The 21,826-nt window shown below is 48.4% G+C and overlaps 1 protein-coding gene across 1 annotated transcript in view; it reads right to left on the bottom strand.

Annotated features, from left to right (window-relative positions):
* Positions 1-21,826, bottom strand: part of ALK (ALK receptor tyrosine kinase) — a 577,143-nt gene that overhangs the window by 74,602 nt on the left and 480,715 nt on the right. The window contains exons 7-9 of the mRNA XM_059660239.1: positions 18,418-18,549; positions 15,795-15,895; positions 3,816-3,985 (exon numbers count right to left, since the gene is read on the bottom strand). Coding sequence (XP_059516222.1) covers positions 3,816-3,985; positions 15,795-15,895; positions 18,418-18,549 — 403 coding nt within the window. The remainder of the gene's footprint in view (positions 1-3,815; positions 3,986-15,794; positions 15,896-18,417; positions 18,550-21,826) is intronic.

Here is a 21,826-nt window from a genome sequence, read left to right as displayed (position 1 = left end):
GCTATCCTTCAAAACGACCTTGAGAGCTCAGATTTGTATTCCAGGGATGTTGTCACTGCTCAGACACCCCGGGCACTGCTCTGGGAGACTTTCTTGTCAGTAAACAGTATGGTTTTACAGTTAATATCATTTTATAAGAATGACAGACTATGACAATATTTCTATCACTTTGCCTGTTTGGTAATGGACAGAAGAAATATCATTCTATGGATCAATGTCTTCCTGTCATCAGCCTTCATGTATCTATGGCATATTCTTTGAGTCTTTGCAGAAGGACTACTGTGTGGGGCAGCAATCTGAGGGTAGCTCTCTGATCTCAAGTGCTCAGCTCTAGATCTGCCTGCTCACAAGGACTGGGACACACCATTAAGACGAACGTCTTTCATATAAGGAGATCCCAATAGGACCGTGAGCAGACACAAAGAAGGCACCAGTACCAGGCAGTCTCTAAGGAGGATTCCATGGTTGGAGAGCTGTCCAGGAACTGAGTGCTGATGAGCTGGAGCCAAGAGCTGCCCGTGGACAGGTGATGCAAGGTGCTAATGCCTGCCCCAGGGTCAGGAGGAAGGGAGTAGTTGGTCTTTGTCTTTTATCTATTTTCTTTTTTTCATTCCCTTATTCATTTCCTTCTTCTACCTTCTCCCTCCTCCCATTTTCATTTTCTGGCAATCTGGGCAGATATAGCTCACTCTTTTTAGGAGAAAGAGGGAAGACTCTGCCTCTTGGTTCTCCTCCATCAGAGACTTACCCTTATAAGGTGTCTACAGAACATTGATGACAACAAATTTATAAGACCCCTCATTCCATCTTAGGGTTGGTTATTATTGCTAAACTGGGCATCCCAGCCTCTTCTGAGGCAGTAGGTGGGGAGATGATTATTACTATCTATTACTAAGTATTTACTTTGGGCAGGCAGTTCCCCATGCATTCCTTCTCCAAGCCCCTAGGTCAGGGGTGGGCAAACTTTTTGACTCAAGGGCCACAATGGGTTCTTAAACTGGACCACAGGGCCGGAACAAAAGCATGGATGGACTGTTTGTGTGAACTAATATAAATTCAAAGTAAACATCATTACATAAAAGGGTACGGTCTTTTTCTTTTTAGTTTTATTCATTTCAAACGGGCCGGATCTGGCCCGCGGGCCGTAGTTTGCCCACGGCTGCCCTAGGAGGTAGATGCTATTATTGCTCTTTTATAGAACATGGCTTGACTTGAAAGATCAGTGGTTGTGATATGCACTATTTATTCAATAAATTATCTAGGCTACAGAACTTAGGGATGAGAATGCACAGCATGGGGAATAAAATTCATTGATATTTATTATATATACACACTTTTGATAGTCATTACTTAGCCTCATAATAATCCTATGATGTTATCATAATAACCCCATGTGATTATACTCATTTTATAGATGTAAACACTGAGGCTCAGAGAGGTTCAGTAATTGGCTGGGGTCACACAATTAGTAAGTGGCTGAGCCAGTTTTTAAACTTGGGATTTTCTGATTCTAAAGCCTATGATCTTCCATCCCCAGTGCTTCTGTCATTTTACGGGCCGGCCTCATCTACAGTCTAGTTGGATTTCAGCAAGTGAAACCCTGTGCCTCACCCTCCAGCAGTTCCACTTGCCTCTGGGTCTTGATGCTTCCTATACCATTTCCAGCTCTGGGTTGGGGTGTGGGGGGGAGCTTCCCACATCAAAGCATGTCAGTGGTGTGCAGGCTCCGAGAACGGGAGCACGTGTGTGTTCTGTAATTGCACACTTATTCGGTCATGAGGCATCATCGAACCCAGCTGGCCTTTGTCTGAATCCCCACTGGAGAGTCTGGTCTCGTCAATATTGGAAATGTCAATCTGATAAATAGCCCTAAACAGGGAGGAGGGAGGCTGAGAACAGTCTCCTTCCAGCAGAACTCTAGTGCATGGGAGTGAACAGAGTCAACATCTTACTTGCTGTAAATCCCCTGGAGTGGATGTGAAAGAGAGGGCTTGCTGGGTTGAGGAGAAAAAACTCCCTTTGGTTCATCTGAATTAATGTAGCATCCCCCAGTAGGGAAAGCTCCGGCTTCATCCTCCTGATCTCCACCCTCTGCACACAGCCCCCAGTCCTGAGGGAGCGCCCACACTGCCCCTTCCTTTGCTTTAATTAAGCCCATTTGTCCTGGGGACACTGAGCCTGGGGATGTCCCAAGGCCTTGATGTCTAACCCACAGGCATGGAAGGGGTGGGAAGCCAGTGCTCAGAGTGAGGACAATGGCTTCTTCCTCTGACAGCACAGCCTGAGGTACCAGCTCTGGGAATAGCAGACTCTGTGATGTTTGGGTGGAGAATTTGAGACCCAAATTTACGTTTACAAAGCTGTGTACCAACTGAAACCACCCTCTGCCTTTTCGTGAGCCCTTCGCTCTCATTTTTTGGTGGTAGATCGGCCAGGAGGGAAAGTTAAATGTATTGTGGGAGTCTAATGCAGAGGCTGCTCGAGATTGTAGGGTTTGCTACTTAGCCTATTAAAGACAGCCTTTACCTTCCCAGATCCATTCACCTGGCCCCTCTATAGAGAACCCAACCCCCTTTTTGGCTGGAACAGATCAGCATCAACCACTTGGGGTTCAACGTGACGCACCAGAGTGTCATGTGAGCGGCTATGCCAGGCCATCTGTACTCAAGCACGGCTTGCTCCAGGCTGACTGCAGGTGGCAGTCTGGTGCCATCCCGGCAAGACAAGTGGCTGCTGAACTCAGCAGTTACTGCTCCATTTCAGAGCCATAGGGAATTAACAATTGTCTAGTCCAGCGGTTCTCAACCTGTGGGTCATGACCCCTTTGGGGGTCGAACGACTCTTTCACAGGGGTCGCCTAAGACCATCGGAAAACACATATTGAATATATAATTACATATTGTTTTTATGATTCATCACTATGCTTTAATTATGTTCAATTTGTAACAATGAAAATACATCCTGCATATCAGATATTTACATTACGACTCATAACAGTAGCAAAATTACAGTTATGAAGTAGCAATGAAAATAATTTTATGGTTGGGGGTCACCACAACATGAGGAACTGTATTAAAGGGTCGCGGCATTAGGAAGGTTGAGAACCACTGTTCTAGTCCAACCCTCTCAGTCTACAGATGAAGAAACTGAGACCCAGAGAAGTTCAAAGTCACAAAGGTCATTAGTGATGGAATCTGTTTCCTGAAGAATTTGTCACCCACCTCATCCACCTGCCTCAGGGACCTGACCCCACCAAGCACTGGACTCGGATCTACCTGAGCACCGGTCCTCATTCGGGTGCCACTTGCTGGTGCTTCACTTCTTTGGTTCTCAGTTTCCTCCCTTGTGAAAAGGGCAGGAGTGGGGAACATGGTAAGGCCTGTCCTACCTGAGTGGCAGGTTTTGCTGTTGTTAATTAAGGAATAAATAGTCAAATGGGAGAGTAAGAAAAAATGCATTAATTAAGAGAAAATGCTGTATACATATAAAGCCTGATTATTATTTGGGGGTGACATGAGTTGTTCCATTTTATTGGAGGCAGCCAATCAGGCCAGGCCAGAGATGTGGGAGGTGAATGCTCATTAGCACTGACATCCCTTGGAGAAACTTGGTACTCTCTGTAAGCCTGCAGAAAGTACGCACGCTCGCGCATGTGTGTGTGTGTGCTCGCGTGTGTGTTTGCACACATTTGTGTGTACACATGTATGCGCACATCTGGATGTGTGTCTTGGGGAGAGAGGATGGGGGAGGGAAGTCATGACTCCCCTGCATTTTGGCTGAGGGAAAAGGAGCGACAGGGATGGGAAGAGGCCCACCTGTCAGCCACGTCAAGGAGAGGCAGCACCGTCCACTGCCACAGGCTCAGGCCTTCATTTGTGGCAACGTGCCAGACCATTCTGCTCTGCTCCTTCCCGGTTCTGTTCTCCACCAGCACCAAGGAGACGTTTCCCCGCAAGACTCCCTGGATGAGCCAGGACATTCGGAGCTGCAAGAGAGAGAAGAGCCAGAGGACACGGTGTTAAAGGAACTTCAGGACCTCTTTCTGAAACTCTCAACCAGTGATGGCGACCCTATGACACGTGTGTCAGAGGTGACACGCGAACTCATTTTTTTGGTTGATTTTTCTTTGTTAAATGGCATTTAAATATATAAAATAAATATCAAAAATATAAATCTTTGTTTTACTATGGTTGCAAATATCAAAAAATTTCTATATGTGACACGGCACCAGAGTTAAGCTAGGGTTTTTCAAAATGCTGACACACCAAGCTCAAAAGGTTCGCCATCACTGCCAACCCTAAGGATGTTGCGGAGACTCAGTGAGGTGAGCTGATGCCCTGTACTTGATCTTGCTCACTGTCTCCCAAAGGCCTTTACTTAAGGTTCAAGGAGCTGGCCAGGGGCAATCAATGGGCCATTTTGGAACTTTGTTCAGATTGATGTCATCATCCTAAATTCACAAGATTCTTCCTCTGAGGTGATATCAAGGTCAATAGGGACAAGGTAAATGGACTTCCTAAAGAGGACCCACACTTCGTGACCTTGGCTAGTAATTTTGTGACTCAACTTCTTTCAATGATGTGGGTACCATAGATTTTTATTTATCCCCTGACCACACTGATAATCTTATTTAAAGGGATCTATGTCATGTGTTAGCTAACTGAAGATCCTATGACTTAATACCTGTGGCCATTGGTAGGGAAAGGTGAGACAAAACTCTACAAATTAAGATCTTTTAAAATGCTTGTCTTTCAGAATGAGAATGCCCACTTTGCCAAAAGGAAGCCACAATCATATGTAGTCAGTATGCATTTATTAAAGGTTTCTATGAATTTGTTCCCTAGGCATATGAAAGGGAAATATAAATAATATTTCTAAGAAAGTTTAAGTACAGCCAGGCCCAGAGGCAGTGTACACTATAAACAAGCTCTCTGGTCTTTGTGTTTAAAGTAATAGAGGTTGTATGCTTGGTAGAAACAATCTATAAACACTTAAAAGTTAGGACAACTACAGCATAGCATTGCCCCACATATTCCCGTTCACATCCTGTAATAACAAATGGTTATTGTGGAAAGCAAGGTAAACTATGTCCTGTGCAAGCTGGAGTTCTCATCAACGATGCTTTCACCCCAGAGATTCTGATTTAATTGGCCTCAGGCAGGTCCTGGGCCTTAGCAGTTTTTCAAATCTCTCCAGGTGACTCTAAAGTGCAGCCTCAGTTGAGACCACTGGGGAGACGGGACCACTTAGTGCAGGAAGTAGCCTGGCCTTCTCAGTGAGGAGCCCATTTTCATCTTGGACTCGGAGTAAGAGGCAATTCTTAATAACTAAAAAAAATGGCTTAAAATGTGCCCACCATTGCCAAGGTGTAGAAGGAGTGTTTTTCCTGTAGGGGAGGACACGGCCTTCATCAGAAGACCTGCAGGTGGCTGCTGCATCACCTCTGGTTAAAGAATGAGAACAGCCCTGAGAGTGAGAAATCCCTGGGCTGGGTGAGCAGGGCTGACCTGAGAAGGCAAACGGGACCTGAACTCTCCTCTTGGACCCACGGTGGATGGCTTCACCAGTTTCTTAATTAGAAGAACTGGAGGACTGATGTCAATTCTTGCCGAATATCCCTTATGAGTGACTTATGTCTAAATGAATAGAGCAACTATCTGTGGTTCCCAGAGCAGATCACAGGCTCCAGTCCCTCTCAAAGTCTTCCATTTTCCCAGGTTGAAGAATCCCTTTGATATCATTATGTGTAGAAACCCATGCCAGGTAGACCTGGGTCACTGTTCGGTGCCTAGAACAAAAACACTCTTGGAATTTGATCTTAACACATTGTATGTGGGAAACGTGTTTACACGTTTTACGTATTTATACGTCCTACCAGTGTAGTAGAGCGCGGGACACGTATTAATACGTTTTTTATAGACTAGCGGTAGAATGCAGGTAACGTATAAATATGTAAATTAAAGTTATCGTAATTTTACTGAACGTTGCCATTTGCGCAAAAAATTAGCAAAAATGGCCCATGCCACCTGTTAGCACATGATAAAAACTACCCGCAAACAATGTGTTAATAAGACCAATTTCTATCAGGGTGGCCTATAGGATAAAATAATTATATGTTTATTGAATACTAAAGAGCTGTGCTAGGCACTTGTATATATGCTGTCTCACTTTATACTCGTAATAAGTAGAGAGAGGTATTATCATATCCATTTTCAGATATGGAAGCTGAAGCTTCAACAGGCGAGTGCGTCACCCATGGCCACTAAGTCCATATGCTGCAGACCTGAATATCACACACTGTGTTCTATGTTCTCTCTACCATATCTGTTTTGCTGTATACATATGACATATTGTGGTGATATGCACTTAAATCTTTTGGGTGAACTGTGAAGGTTTTCTCGACCCTTGTTGCTTAAAGTGTGGTCTGGGGACCAGCAGTGCTGCTCAACCTGGGAGCTCCTTAGAAATTCCAGCTCTCAGGCCTTACCTGCTCAATCGGTATGTCTTTAACAAGACCTTCTCCCAGAAATGCCCTCATATTGGGGGAACTAGGAAGATAGTGGATTTTAAACCATTTATAACCACTGCCTCTGCCACACAATGAATAGTCATATATGTGAATGTGTGTGTATGTATATATATACATAAAACAAGAGTATTCACACAAATATGGGAAATCTTATACAAATGCTAAATAATATTTATGAGAAATGACACTCGTTGGGGCCTGTAACAGTAAAATTTTTGATCCTTCTACATGCCCTAATAGATATGTTATAAATGGCAGCTTTGGACTAATAAACTCTTTTGTATGCAGACAGCAAATGAGACAAGTGGAAAGAGACAAGGCCAGGAGCACGCCCCCAGCAATTCTATCTCTGGCTCCAGCCGGCCCTTTCACCAGGCCCCTGCTCCCTCCCTCTCGGTGGGTCTGATAGACTTTCCAATTATGTGCCACCAGTGTTTGTCGCTTCATTAATTAAAGTTCTGCATGTAAAGCAGAGCTGCATTGTGGCCGGGCCTAATGCAATTATTCTCTCATGGCCCTTCCTCCCCCAGAGGCAATTACGGCAATTTTATGTCTAGAACATGCCTCGTGCATGCTATGCATACCTTGTGGCAACTTCACAACAACCTCTTGAGCCCATAAAAAAACATATCAGCATGGAATTTAGGCTGAAGTTGGACAAAAGAGAATCAAAGGTATCGGGTAGTGTCCACTGTGCATGCAACCCCGAATATAGGAACTGCTACCAGGGAGGAGGTGCTATCTTTCTGTGACTTCTGAAGGGCGGCATGAATTTCCACAGTCGAGACAAAACCACGGATAGATTCTAGTGTGTATTTCACCTCCACAAAAGGGAACATTTTTTAACAGACAGAGATGCTCAAAGATGTGCTTGCTTGAGGCGGATGGTGGATATTGCCTGGATATTCCCCACATGTAATGACCGGGATTGGGTTGTTGTCAGGGACCTCCAAGCTCTTGAATGGAGGTTCAAAATCCTTCCCCACCTGAGATGCCACAGGTCAGTGTTCCTGGGTGTGAACTTGTAATTTTAAAAGTTCCTTGATTTCAACATGGCCCCTTATTCACTTCACTGAGAGGACTGACTCATTGCAAAATCTGTGTTCTTGTAACACCACCTCCTAATTCACCTGGAAAAAATGAACACTAACTCTCTGGCTATAAATAGCCGAACGAAAAATCAACCCAACACAGCAAGAAGCAGGCCAGATGCGGAGTTTTGATAATGAGCAAATTAAATATGCTGGTCAATACTTGCAATTACAGAGGCTTAAGAAATGCTGGATTCCTGGCCAGGTAGGAGACTTGAAAGACTGAGATCCTTTTGAAAACAGCATCCCATGCCTCCTTGTCTCTGAGGCATCACCTTGAAGCCAGAGAACACCCAGGCGGGGACGTCCACATGCCCCCTTCGTAAAAGCACAGCAAGAGGATGTGAAGGCTTTGTATAAAAATAATAACCGTGGGATCCCTGGCTGGTGAGGTTATGGTGTTACAGCTATGTTTTTCCCTTTTTTTTTTTTTGAAATTTTTTATAATGAACATATATTATTTTTGACAACTAGAACAAAAACAATACAATAAATTTAGGGCACACTGCTATTAAAAGCATGTTTATGAAGAATAATATTGATATAGAAAAAAGATAACATGAAGAAAGAAGACACAAAAGGCTTGTGTGGTGTGATAGTGCATGTAGAAGCCTGGATCCCTCACTCTGCTCAGACCTGCATTTTTTTTTCCTGGAAGGAAATGTATCAATGTGGTAACAGAGGTTGTCTTTGGGGAGTAAGACTGTGGGCAATTTCAATTTTCTTCTTCATTCTTTCCTGTATTTTCCTAATGTTCTATAATAAAAATAGAGCACTTTTGTAATCAGAAAAAAAACAAAACAATAAACACTGTGTTAAAAAAAGGCAGCAAGGGAGGAAGGCGAGGTTGTTGGAAAGTGGGAAAAGAGAGGGTGTCACCCGCCCACTTCAGGGAGGCTGGGGTCCTCGGCCTGAACTGAGGGCTTTCAAGGCAGAACAGGGAAGGTGGAGTCTCGGGGAGTGTTTATTATTTGACAGCGAGGGAGAGTCTGTGTTTTCAACAGGGCCCCTCCGTATCTGGGCCACCTGCATATGTTATCCCCGTCACCAGTGGGAGCCACGAGCGTCCACATTAACACGCGGGTTTTGAAGGGGATCCAAAACTCTGCCAAGTGCCCGAGGGTTTTATTCACACCCAGAGCCCTGACAGTAATTCTTCATTTGTCTCATCATTTGTCTTGGGGGAATGAGGTAGGGTCATGCTGAGGACAGAGCGGGGGCTTTGAAATCAGAAAAAGCGGTCCTGTTGTCATATATGGGCCTCAGCTTTCATCTGTAAAATGGGGCCAATCCTACTCTCCTTAGAGATTTACTGGGAGACTTTACTGAGATTATGGGAGCCCACTGCTCAGCATAGCCAATACTTTTGCTCAGTGTCAGTTCCTTTCTCCTGTATTGGAAAGAACAGGCAGGGAATCCCATGTTAGAGATAACAGCTCACACACACAATAAGGCCAGGTGAAGGAGACAGTGTTCAACATTTTAGTCCAGTGTTTTATCTTCCAGGTTCACCAGAAAATGATCTTTCCGGTCTTATGGGAAGAAAAAGATGATATTTTCCTTTGAGTTACATTGTAATGGTGTGACCTTGGGCTACCAGCCTCCTCTGTGCCTCAGTTTCTCCGTGTGTGATGGGGTCGATGCTGTGAAGTAGCCTTGTAATCCCCTGGCTGGGAAACTATTTTCCAGACACGATGGGGAAGAGAGGGGACTCCAGGCCCAGGAGTGTCTGCAGACACAGACACCGGGGAGTGTTTACTATTTGACAGCTGGGGAGAGTCTGTGTTTTCATCAGGGTCCCTCGTATCTGGGCCACCTGCGTATGTTATCCCAGACACCAGTGGGAGCCATGAGCGTTCACATTAACACGCGGCTTTTGAAGGGGATCCAAAACTCTGCTAAGCGCTCGAGGGTTTTATTCACACCCAGAGCCCTGACAGTAATTCTTCATTTGTCTCATCATGTAATGGCAGAGGTATTAATTTTGAATGGCTCAAAGATTTTAAATTAATTATGTCCAACTGCAATTACAATGGCTGTTGATTACTTTAGCCCATTAGCATGAGTCCCAGCAGTGTCAACCGCATCACAATAAGAGGTGACAGAATGCCAGGATCCAGCAGCTTCCCAGCTCCAGGTGCTGAGGTGAGAACTTCCTGGGCTCAGAAATCTCAGTGGGGCCACACTTGGTGGACCCTTGAGAATCAATGAGGAGTCTCCTTGTTAGCTCTTACCCTGAACCAGGGTGATGCTCACAACTGAGGGGGTGCCCAATTAATTAATTAATTAATTAATATTATTATTGATTACATGGCTTCATTGGGCACATCCTCCTGGTACTAATGCTCGGCTCTGTGTAAAACGATGCTCCCGACCTGCCTGCACGGTGCTGACTGACCCAGAGGAGAAATAAGAACACGCAATGTCTCACTTTATGTCCGCACTCACTCCTTCATGCCTGTGCAAATGAAGAAGAGGGATAATAATCATCGCTGAAATTCATAAAATATTGGAGGGATTATAGTTTGCACGTTCTTATTTGATCCTTGCAAGTAAAACAGGTATTTCCATCCCCAGTTAGAGGCAGTGCTTGCGGTCTTATGGCTCATCGGTGGCAGAGCTGGGATTCAAACTCAGGTGACCTAAGCCAAGTTCAATGGCCTTAGAGTGTGTGCAGATCTGACTTTGGAGTTGGACAAACCTGGCTTCCATCCTGGCTCTGCCTCTCACTAGCAAGGTGACCTTGGACAAGTCCTGAAAGCTCTGTGAGCGGCAGGTTCCGCGTCAGTAAATGAGTGTGAGTCTCTCACAGGTCTGTTCCGGTAATGAGGCAAGGCAAGTGACATACTCAGCACAGTGTCAGCCACCTGAGAAGCCAGTAATAGATAAAAAATGCTCCCTATGTTGGCTTAGCAGTTATGGAGGGTCCCTACGCTCAGCCCCCTGACTGAGGGAAGGCTTTTTTTCTCCACGTGGTACAAAGAGGTAGGTGTTTGAAGGCTCTGGTTAAGAATTTGAAGTTTATTTTTAATGTAATGCAGCTGGGTAACCCATAAGTAACTTGGAGACCAGGACCTATCCTTCACTTCTGTGCTGAGTCTAAAGCAGCCGTGGGCAAACTACGGCCCGCGGGCCGGATCCGGCCCGTTTGAAATGAATAAAACTAAAAAAAAAAAAAAAAAAAAAAAGACCGTACCCTTTTATGTAATGATGTTTACTTTGAATTTATATTAGTTCACACAAACACTCCATCCATGCGTTTGTTCCGGCCCTCCGGTCCAGTTTAAGAACCCATTGTGGCCCACGAGTCAAAAAGTTTGCCCACCCCTGGTCTAAAGAGATCTCTGTGCTGCTTCTCTGGTCCAGGCCAGCAGCTGCCCACCCTTTTCGTCTGAGGCTGCTGACTCCTCAGAGAAAGCCTCTGAGCAGGTACCTTTGAAGGGTGGGGCTCAGGTTTGAGTCTGGGTTCTGCATGCTCAGGCATCCCCGGGTCCTCAAGGAGGATTTCAATTCTGCAGTCTTTGATGTGTGCCTGGGGCATTCTTGCAGCAGTGACGTTATTACAGGTGCATGAGATGGCTGTCCTTAGCTTCTGAAAGTGGGGTCCCAAGTCTCTTACTCATCCCCTGGGGCTTCAGAAAAGCCATTTAGGAAACGCCTCAGGAAGCACTCCTGGCCCTGCTCCTTCCCTCTGATGTGGAGGCACATTTTTAGGCCCCAGCCCAAGGCTCTCTGAGATGACGGTCCCATCCCTGGGGTGAGTGGCTGCCAGAGTTAAGGCCTGGAGTCTCATACCAGCATCAGCTCAGGGACTCATGGGGTGGGGGTGGGGCAGCCAAACATGCTCTCTGTGGGCTTCATTAAGGGGGGGGGGGCATGAGGTCACACAGAGAGAGGTACTGGTGCAGGAGCTCCCCGTCTGAGCTTCTGAAACTAGGGGACCTGCTCTGGTTACTTCCCAGGCTCCCTCCCTGCCTTGGTGACTTCCGTCTAGTCTTCCTCTCCATTCTCTCTTGTCCCCTCATTTACTGCTGCTGCCCCGTCTGTAGGGGATTCCCTGGGAAAGGGGAGATGCTCTTGTGTCCTAGGGATGTGTGGCTGCCCTGCTGTGCACAGTCGCAGGCAGGCTCCTCCCACAGGGCTCCTCAGTGGGGCTGCGAGCAGGGTGTACGGATGCCAGAGGGCAGTCCAGGTGCCAGCTCCTCTCCCACATCCCTCTGGGCCACATCTGCTGGCTTTAGTGACATGAGGGGAGGCCTCCTTCCCGGCAGGCCAGGTAGTTCATGCCGCCATGGAGGAGCCTGCTGGTCACCTCCTGCCCTGAGTGGCTAATTAAAGCTACCCCTTCTACCACCATAGGGCTGACGTCAGGGGCAGAAAGGAGGCCCGGCCATGTCCCAGGATCCCGTGTGTGTGTGTGTGTGTGTGTGTGTGTGTGTGTGTGTGGTCTATGTGTATACCCATGCGTGTAAAGAGAGGACAGGGTGGCTGCCACTCTGGGAGGGTCAGACAACCAGCAGCTGGGAACTGCCCTGCCCTACGGTCTCCCCCCAGTCGAGAGGGCCTCATCCCATACTTCCTGGGTCCTTCCATTCCTGCAGCTCATAGGAGGAAAACTGCTCCATGTTTTTTTTGGAGAAAAAGAATGAGGGAAACCCAATTCCCCCTCCCACCCCAGACCTTGTTCTGTCCTGAGAACATGGTTTAAAATATTCCAGTCACAGGCAGGCTATTCAAATAAAATAGAATCTCAAACCACACGGGGCTTGTTGAGACATTCAGGCTTCCAGGATGTGTGAAAGGCAGGGGGCGGGGCGAGACGGCCCTGCCACTCTCCCGGCCTCTTTATTCCTGGCAGCTGCGATGCTAGACACATCCGAGTGTGTCTTCCAGCCAAGGGGACACAAGCAGGTCTGACAGCAAGCGACACATAACAGCCACTGCAAGGCTCCCCTCCCCGGTGGCAACTTTAATTATTTGAACTGGAGTTCAGCAAAAGAAAAAGAAAAAGAAAAGAAAATCTGAATATATTGTAAGTGACTCCCCAGTTTCCCACAGAGAATAGCTGTTGGGGAATAGGGGGGACAAGAACCCCACAAAGCTCTCATTTGTGGCTGGGCCAGGCAGAGGCCTTTAAATATTCATGCCCCGTATGCAACTGTGCAGAGTGGTGGAGGAGGCAGGGCTTGCACTAAGGCCAGCACAGCGAGAGGCAGCGGCTGGAGGCACCTGGAGGAGCCCAGAGCTGGCATGCTTCGGGAATGCCCTGGAAGGTGGCTGGTACCACAAAGGCACACCCTGGCTATGTCTCCATCATCGGTGAGCACCTGATCTGGCTCCCTGTGGGCTCTGATGGGTGCTCTCCCAGCGCCTCTGTCTCACCGCCTCTGTCCCCTACCTTGTCATTTCTAATTCCTTCTCTCACTTATCCTTCTGAAAGGCAAATTACATGGCACAATTTGGAGCCACAGGCACTGGAGGAAAACTCTCAGCATGGGCTCAGAATAAATTTCAGTCACGATTGGCCAAGTACTCTCAAGTTTCAGTTTGCATCCAGATCATGGAGGTGGGGCTTGAAAATGCAGAGTCTGGGCTCTGCTCAGTGATACCCTTCAGGGAGCCCAGATCCAAGAATCTGCATTTACTACATGTTACAAGTGACTGCAACTGGAGAAACACGTATTTAGATTTTCATGGAAATGCACTGAAGGTGACACTGGCTCCCTATGGAATCCACTGAGAATTGTGGGGTTTCTTGAGAAAGCACTTTGTGATATTCTGCAAGTACTTTAACTCCCTGGAGGTCCCATGGACCTGCCTGCTCTGGGCTTGGAGAAGACGCTCGGTGGTGGGTATCAGCCCTGGAGCCCATCTTGGCTAGCTGCCAGCCCCTTGGGCCTGGCTCTCATTGGAGACCATCCATGGCTCTCTCTGGCACCCACCCTCCTGCACTTGGGCCCCACAGCCAACAGAGGCCCCTGTAGGTCTGCAGGGTTAAGCTCACACAGTCTCACACAGCAGCGCAACATCCATTTCCTGTCACTAACGTTCAGCAGACCCAGGAGAAGAACATCAAGTTCCTGCCTCTGCATTTAGGATTTGGATAAAATAAATGGCAAGGCTTACAACCCTGGAAATGCATATTTCTATTTTGGTTATTTATTTTTCTGATGAAAACACTTCCCCAGCACTGGGGATTCAAAGACCCGTCAGTCCTGGATGAATGTCTGAGAGCCCGAATGGGAAACGACTGTGAGCTGAGGGACGGCTCGCTGCCTCCCCTCCATTACTCCTGCTGAGCCACCTGCTGGAACAGGGCTGGAAACAGCAGAAACAGCCCTGAGCGAATGTGGCCCGAGGAAAAATAAAACAGGCCAGTAAAACAAAAACACGCATTTAAGCTATTGATCAACCCAAAGGTTACTAGAGAAATGATGAAGTGTTAAGAAAATATCATTTTCACCTCCACATTTCTTTTTCTAAAATCAGGCTCTGTTAAATCCAGAGGAGAGTAAATTTAAAGATCAAATGCTTTTAAGGATCCCCTCACCTCCCTGGTGGGCCACCGTCCCTCCGCATTTAGATTTCCTCCTAAGAAGCCTTCCTTTCCAGGCGCCTGCTCTGAGGCACCTGAGAAATATCAGCAATGACGATGACTGTGTAATTCCACCATCTGCATCAGCGTGGCTTCCCAAATACAATTGAATGTTATGAATCTATTTATTTGTGCCCTGACTTCTTCCAAAAAGGATTTAAGGTAGCTCACAGAGACACATAAAAAATCTAGTCAGATACCATAAACTAGAAGAGGGTGAGAAAGATGGGGCAGATGTTATAAACTGGGACCAAGGGTGAGGCTGCTGCAAACACATCAGGGAACCCTGTTTGTTCACCAAGAGGGGAGCCTCAGATTTAACTTGACCTTTCTTTTGATTAAAAAAGTTCATTGATAAGTCTTTTCCATTCTCATTCGATTTATGTCTGTGAAGTTTCAGTTCACAAAAAGCCTGGAAGGCTTGCATTTGCCTGCACCCCATGGCAGGGAAGCTGCGGGTCAGAGCGGCAGCTCCCTGGGGTTCTACCAGCCAGCAGGGAGGAAGCCAAGCTCTCAGTTTCACAAAGTCCACAGCTTGAAGGGAAACAAATTAGTCAGCGGGCAACTAGCTATTCCTGAAACAAGCCAGCAAGGAACTTCTCCTATAAGTTTCCAGAAAGAGAGGATCCACCATAGGCTTTCCACTGTGTGCAAGGTATTTTAAGGGGGGTCGGGGGGGGGGGCGGGGAGCAAAGAAGTGCAGTCAGCGCCCTACCTTCCCAGAGCCTGGAGCGGAGAGTCTGATTTTTGACTCGAGTCCCCTTTCTCCCCCACACCCAACCTTCTGTCGTGTGTTTATACAGGGTGTCGGGCACTGTTAGCTAACTCTTGTCATACCTAATTTGTGCCAGATGCTATGCTAGCCCTTTTCACACATTAACTATTTAATTCTCACCTCCTTGGGGTAGGCACTCTTATTGTCTCCACCTTCCAGATGAAGAAACTGAGGCCCTGAGAGGTTATTAACTGCCCCCATAAATAGTACAACCAATCAGGGGTGGAACCTGACTGGGACCGTGTTCTAAGCACATTTCTTGGACCCTAGAGAATATGACCTTATGCTAAGAAACATGGCACCACTCCCCCCATCCTCACCCTGAGAGGTAACAGCTAGAAGAGCCATTTGGGTAAGTGAGTCTCGAGGTACCGCATTGAATGCCATTGCTGTCTTAGTGAAATCTACGTAAATCAAATTTCTGATGCTCTATAACATTTGACATGGATAACAAGAGATTGCTATTTTTAAAAAGGATTCTGTAGAAAGTCTTTTGTAAATCACTGCTACCCTCCCCTGTGATGCCTTGGGAGTGTTTTCTGGGTTTGCTTAGATCAAGATCCTACTGCGAAAGCTCAGTGCTGCTGAGGTTGGTGTCTAAGGTGAGGTTCTCTGCAGATGGGACTTGACCACGTTGGTGGGTTCTGTCTGCCTGGAAGATGGTGAAAGTGGCCCTACTGCCCTCCCTCCAGGAGAACAAGCAGCCTGACCTCAGGCCACTTTGCTCACTGTTTGGGTTCATCTGGAAGTGCAGAGGGGAGAGTGGGAGGAGAAGTTGGAGAATAGAGGAACATCGAGACTTGCCTCGCATGGAGAGTTCTTCATCGGTGCGGGAAACGTGGAGCTGGTCACGGTGGCACTCGCGGAAGTGGGGACCTCAGTGGTGTTGAGCAACAGGGCGTGGCCTGGGCAGAGAGGAAAAGAGTCAAAGCTGCACCATCATCAGGCACTGAAGGGCCCGGGGGTCCGGGGTTAATAAGTGCAGGGTTCATGGGAACATCTCCTCCAGCCTCTTTGAGGCTGTGGCTTTCTGCTGCCTCCAATGGATAAGACAGCCTGCTTGTCACTGTCACAGAACTTGGCTTGCAAAGGTCTTCATTCCAAAGGGCCAGTGATGTCCTAGCATCAGATAGCTGAGCTTTTGCATCCCTGATCTCTTAGGGTCACCTGCTTTAGCCCAAAGGCCAGGAGCAGCTTGAAGTGCCCTGGACCACCTGCCCCAGCCCCATCGCTCCCCATTTCCAGTCATGCCCATGCTTTGCCCAGCAATGGTCTCTATTACCTTCATTCTCTTCTCCCCTTCCTGGAGTCCTGGCCACCCAGTGTCACATGCCTGACCAAGATTCATTTCTTGTTCCTAAACACTAATCTGCCTGAGAACCTGGAAGAATAGGAGCTCCAGCCCCACATGCCGCTGGGAGAAGCGTCAGTAAATCACCAGGACTGCAGGGCGCTTTGTAGGTGGTCAGTACTATGGAGACAGGTGTCAGTGTGAGCCCACAACTTTTTAGGGACCCTACAGAACCCCAGGCAGGCCTTTAGTCATTCATTTCTACTTTTCTCTGTCTCTTAACGAAGTTCATCAATGAGTTACTACCAAGTTACAATTCAGGTGGGTCCAGAACAGAGAACCAAGATGGGCCAGTCATCCTCAAAAGCATGCCGCCCACCCTTGAGGAAGGATCGAGTTGATGGGCTTATGTGACTGGGGAGAGGAAGGACCTCATTTGGTGTGAGGGCCACACCAGTTGTCTTTCAATACCTGAAGGGCTGCCTGTGTGACTTCGTTCTGTGGGGGACAGAGACCGGGATCGATGAGTAGAATATACAGGAAGATAGAGCTTATCCTGAGGTAAGGAAAAGGTCTGCAATCAGAGCAGTCAGCGGATGAGTTCCTTTAGGAGGCGTCAGAGGCATTCAACAAGTGCTGGGCACTTATTCGCTATGGGTGCTGTTGGGGGACAATCAAACTGAGAGCAGAGGCGGGAAGACCATGTCTAGCTTTGAGCTCTGTTTCTCTCTCTGATCGCACAGACGTGGTGCTGAGGACAGTGCAGTGCGGCAAGGGGGCTGGGAGGAGAAGCAGGAGCTCTTGGCCCCCACATCTGTGAGGGGCTGCAGAACTCTCCCGTGGCTGCAGTAACTCAGCCTTCTTCCTCACAGCAAAGACAGCTCACTGGGATGCAGTTCTGAGGACCAAGGACAGAACCGCACGGGCTCTGGGATTTTTAGTGGTTGATCTGGATGGTGTCCACTTTCACACTTTTATAATAATCACTAGAGGCCCAGTGCACAAAATTTGTGCACTTGTGGGGGGGGTCCCTCAGCCCAGCCTGGACCCTCTTGCAGTCTGAGAGCCCTCAGGGGATGTCCGACTGACAGCTTAGGCCAGTCCCCATGGCAGTTGGACATCTTTAGCACTACCACAGAGGCAAGACAGGCTCCCGCCACTGCCACTGCACTCGCCAGTGGTCAGTGCGTGTCATAGCGACTGGTCATTCCACCATTGTGTCAATTTGCATATTAGCCTTTTATTATATAGGATAATTATAATGAATTCTTGAAGGCATCCATAGGATGTGTGCTCTCTTGGAAAGAGAATAATTCTTGTATGAGGGTCTCCAGCGCCACATACAGGGGAGGGAAGAGGGGGAGACAGGCCTGCCCTCCAGCCCCACCCTGCAGAGGTGGGCCCCGGGCCTCACCCCCAGGCACAGCACAAAGGTGCATGGCCTGCCTCTCCAGCAGCCCGACTCTCAGAGCTGAGCTGGCCGCACAGAGCCTCTCTCATCCAATCAGGGTAAGTGCCTCTGAGTGTGGAGTCAGGTCAGCAGGTATGGTGGCCACTCTTGGGTGTTATTAGGTCTCTCTGCTCTCTGGCAGTTAAGCATGGGTCATGGGAGGATGGGCTATAGTGCAGGGAGGGAGGGTGTGAGGGTGGGAGTATGGCTGAGGAGGCTGGGCAGCAGGGAATGGACCAGATGGGGGGCAAGGTTCCTAGGACATCACCTTGGGGCCAATGACACAGGTCTCCCTGTGCCTCAGCACCCTCAGTCATAAAGAGGGCTACACTTTTCCTTACCTCTCAATGACTAATGGGCCTGCCACACAGTAGGTCTCAACAAATACTTGTCGAATGAATGGATTATCATTACTGTTGCTGCTATTTTTATATTTCAGCTAACCCTTCACCAAGGTTCCCATTTTAAGGAACAAAAGGTGGCATCTACCTGGGCCTGATTCAGTCATTCTAAAGCCCGGGGAAGTGTTTAGAGGACACTGTGTGGAGCACCCAGGGCAAGCTCAGGACAGCTACCCACCCAGGCTTGCCCGGCAGGGTGGGGCAAGGTCCACCTGCCCTGGGCGGTGCCCTAAGTCTCTCATCTGGCTGGGTGGGCACCAGGGGGAAGGAGAGGAGTGGCAGTACCTTGGTGGTCCTGGAACCGGGCCTCCTTTAGGGTCTTGACCTGCCACTGGGGCGCGTGGGGTGAGAGTGTTCCTTGGGACCAGCCACAGAAGCCATCCTCGAAACTGCAGTAGAAACCAGCAGGGAGCTTACCTATGGGAGGAGCACAGGGACAGTCATTTCCTGGAAGGCTGAATGCAAACGATGCCAAAGTCAAGTATAATTAGCCAGGGTGACCACATTGTCCTCCCAAATAACAGCTCCCTCGACGGCTAATGATACTGATCATGATGAAGAGAGGCCCCAATCCCCAACTTGTACAGGTGCTGGTTTACGATTTTCTAATCTTCAGAAAAAACTGGTAATAATAACAACTCCACAGCAATGGGTATTGTTAACCCAGTTTTAGATATGACAAAGCAGAGGCTCACAGATGTTAAGCAACCTGACCAAGGTCACCAGGCCAGCAGGTAATCCAGCTTGAACCTAGCTCTTCTATTTCTAAACTGACACGGACCCACAAAGAACATGACCCAGGGAGAAGCCCACGTGTGCTCACTGGACGACACTCCTAAAGCTCAGCCCAGTGGCAAGAACCTAACAGCAGCCGTGGCAGTGTTGGCCTGGAATTGGCTTGGGTCCCTCAAATCACCTCTGTGTGCAGAAACACACTTGCTCAGAACTTCCTTTTTCCAACCCCTTGCAGTGAAGTGAAGCCACCTGAGCAGTTCTGGCCAATGATGTGAGCGGAAGGGATGTGTGTCTCTTCTGGATGGAGCCTGCGGAAAGCTCTGTGCAATTCTTCAGGCTCCTTTCCCCTGCTGAGGGGCCAAGGAGACTTCCTGTTCCTGGGGATGCTGCTGTATGATGTGGAGCCCCTGCCAGCCTGCGTCCCAGAGAGACCCTGCGGAGCAGAGCCCCTCTCCCAACCCTCAGTGAGCAGGGCCTGTGTCAAGTTAAGCCCCTGAAATGTGGGATCGTTTATTACTGCAGCAGAACCTCGCCTATCCTGACCAAGCAATCCCAGTTACTGGAGCCTCTTTACAGCATCTGTTGGCTCAGCATAAATAGCCCCATTATCCTTTTCTCTGCATCAGACTGATCTCAGGTCCCACTGAAGAGGCCACAGTCAGCTTCATAGACCATATATTTCGCTGCTGCCCACAGAGGGAGGAGGGCAGGGGAGAGGGTTAGAGAGGGATTATGCTCTACAGCTGACTGGGAGAACGGCTGCAGGGAAGGCGCTCAGCCCTGCGTGGGCATTGCAGGCTGTGGTGACAGCGCCCAGCAGTCCCTGGCCCGGCTACGTCCTGTGCAAGAGAGACCGGACCCACAGCGCTGCCCTTCCTCTGTCTCGCTTTCCTGGCAGCGGCAGGCTAACACAGAGGCCCTGACGCACCTGGCTGTGACAGCACCTTCGTGAATTATCGCTCATTTCCCCCGATTCTCTGTGCATTTCACACGGAGGCAGCAATATAAATTAAAACAGGCTGGCACGACTTGGACATCTCTTCCCATTTATACCCCCCTGAAGAAGTCGTTTCCCCAAGCCCTGCATGTTCCTCTGATTAAAAATCCAACAGCTAAGGAGACCTTTCTGTTTTATTTTTTATGCGCCCCCTCAAGGGATCCCACAGCCACTTCTTTTGCAAAAACTAACTGGTGACCTTCCGGGGAGCGGGGAGCGTCCTTTACAAGCGTGTCTGACCGGGCACTACAGTGAGGATGCTAGCAGGTGGTGGGCTCCCTTAGGAGGAGGAGGCGGGCTGAGCTGGGGCCTGCAGGGCACGTCACCCTCGCCTCCCCCTTTCAGGAGGGGAGGGGCAGATCTTGATTTGTGGGTGCTGATACCTCAACAGCCCTGGAGTGGGACACCTGCACTCTAGCCTAGCCTCTCTGTTGCCTACTGAGACAAGCACTTCCTCCCTCCGCCCCAGCTCCCTCCTCTGTGAAATGGGGTGATAATAGTGTCTATGTCAGTGATGGCGAACCTTTTGAGCTTGGCGTGCCAGCATTTTGAAAAACCCTAACTTAACTCTGGTGCCGTGTCACATACAGAAATTTTTGGATATTTGCAACCATAGTAAAACAAAGACTTATATTTTTGATATTTATTTTATATATTTAAATGCCATTTAACAAAGAAAAATCAACCAAAAAAATGAGTTTGTGTGTCACCTCTGACACGCGTGTCATAGGGTTGCCATCACTGGTCTATGTCATAGGGCTGTTTTGAGGACAAAATGAAAGAGAGAGTGTGGAAACATTTTATAAACAGACAGGTTTGAAAAAATACACAGAAGTGGCGGCATTATTCATCATCCTTCTCCCCCGGGCAGGGGAGCTCGCCAGGGGATGTGCTACAACAGCCCAGCTACCCGGAGGCAGAGACAGTCCCTCAGCTGCCTCTCTGGAGACCTGTGCCTTCCACCTGCGCCAGCGGCTCTCCACCTCCTAGCCCACCTTGGTCCAGCTTGGCACAGGATCCAGGGTGAGCTGGGACTGGAAGCCCCTTTCTTTTCAGGAGGTCGGCAAAATCGGTCACTGGACAATTGTGATAACTAAGACCTCGAAGAGTGGGTGGGGAGGCGATGAGACGGTATCCACTACTGCAAGCACATGGGCTGCGTGTTCAGCAGAAAGCCACCCTAAGGAAGCTGGTGGGCAAGGGCATCAGAGCAGAGGCCCTTGGTGGGTTAGGCCGGGTTTGGGAAATTGCCACTAAGGCCAATTGCTGAGCACAACGTTGGCACACAGGGTTGGTCTAATGTCAACTCTTCCTCTGATCACCCTTTTCTCCTCTCATCCACCCCAGGCACCCGAGCAGGGCTTGGCACACTGTAGGCTCGCCATACTTAGCTGCTGATGAAATGGGAGTGAATTCAGTCCTTTACACCCTGTCACTCAAAATGTAGTCCAGAGACCAGCCGCACCCGCATCGCCTGTGAAACTGTGAGAAGTGTGGACTCTCAGGTCCCCCACGCCAACCCCATCCCCAGAATTGGAATCTGTATTTTTAACATTCCTAACGTCTGAGCAGCACTGCTCTACCCCACCCTCTCCTTGGGCTGCAGCCAGATATTTCACTGGCCGGATGGCAAGTCGGGCTGTGTGTGGGTCAATCAATCCCACAACATTGGCAATTATGACACCTGATTCCACTCTAAGAGAGACAGATTTGTGGAGTCACAGAGATGTGACCTCAGCAACAGCTGCAGGAACTGCCAACTACAAACTCCAGGCCAAATGACACCACTTCTTTTCCTTCCTGTGTGACAACTCGGTTAACATTTTTGATAAATATGTGTTATACATTTCCTTGAAAATATAGAGTCATGGGGAAAAATGTTAGAAGAAATACATCAAAATATTATGGTTATCTCTGAATGTCTGAGAGGGAGGATTATGGGTGATAGTAATTTTCTTCTGT

The sequence above is a fragment of the Myotis daubentonii genome, chromosome 12 (genome assembly GCF_963259705.1).
Source record: "Myotis daubentonii chromosome 12, mMyoDau2.1, whole genome shotgun sequence".
Lineage (NCBI taxonomy): Eukaryota > Metazoa > Chordata > Mammalia > Chiroptera > Vespertilionidae > Myotis > Myotis daubentonii.
Note: the sequence above shows the minus strand (reverse complement) of the source record. Positions and strands in the feature narration are given on the sequence as shown.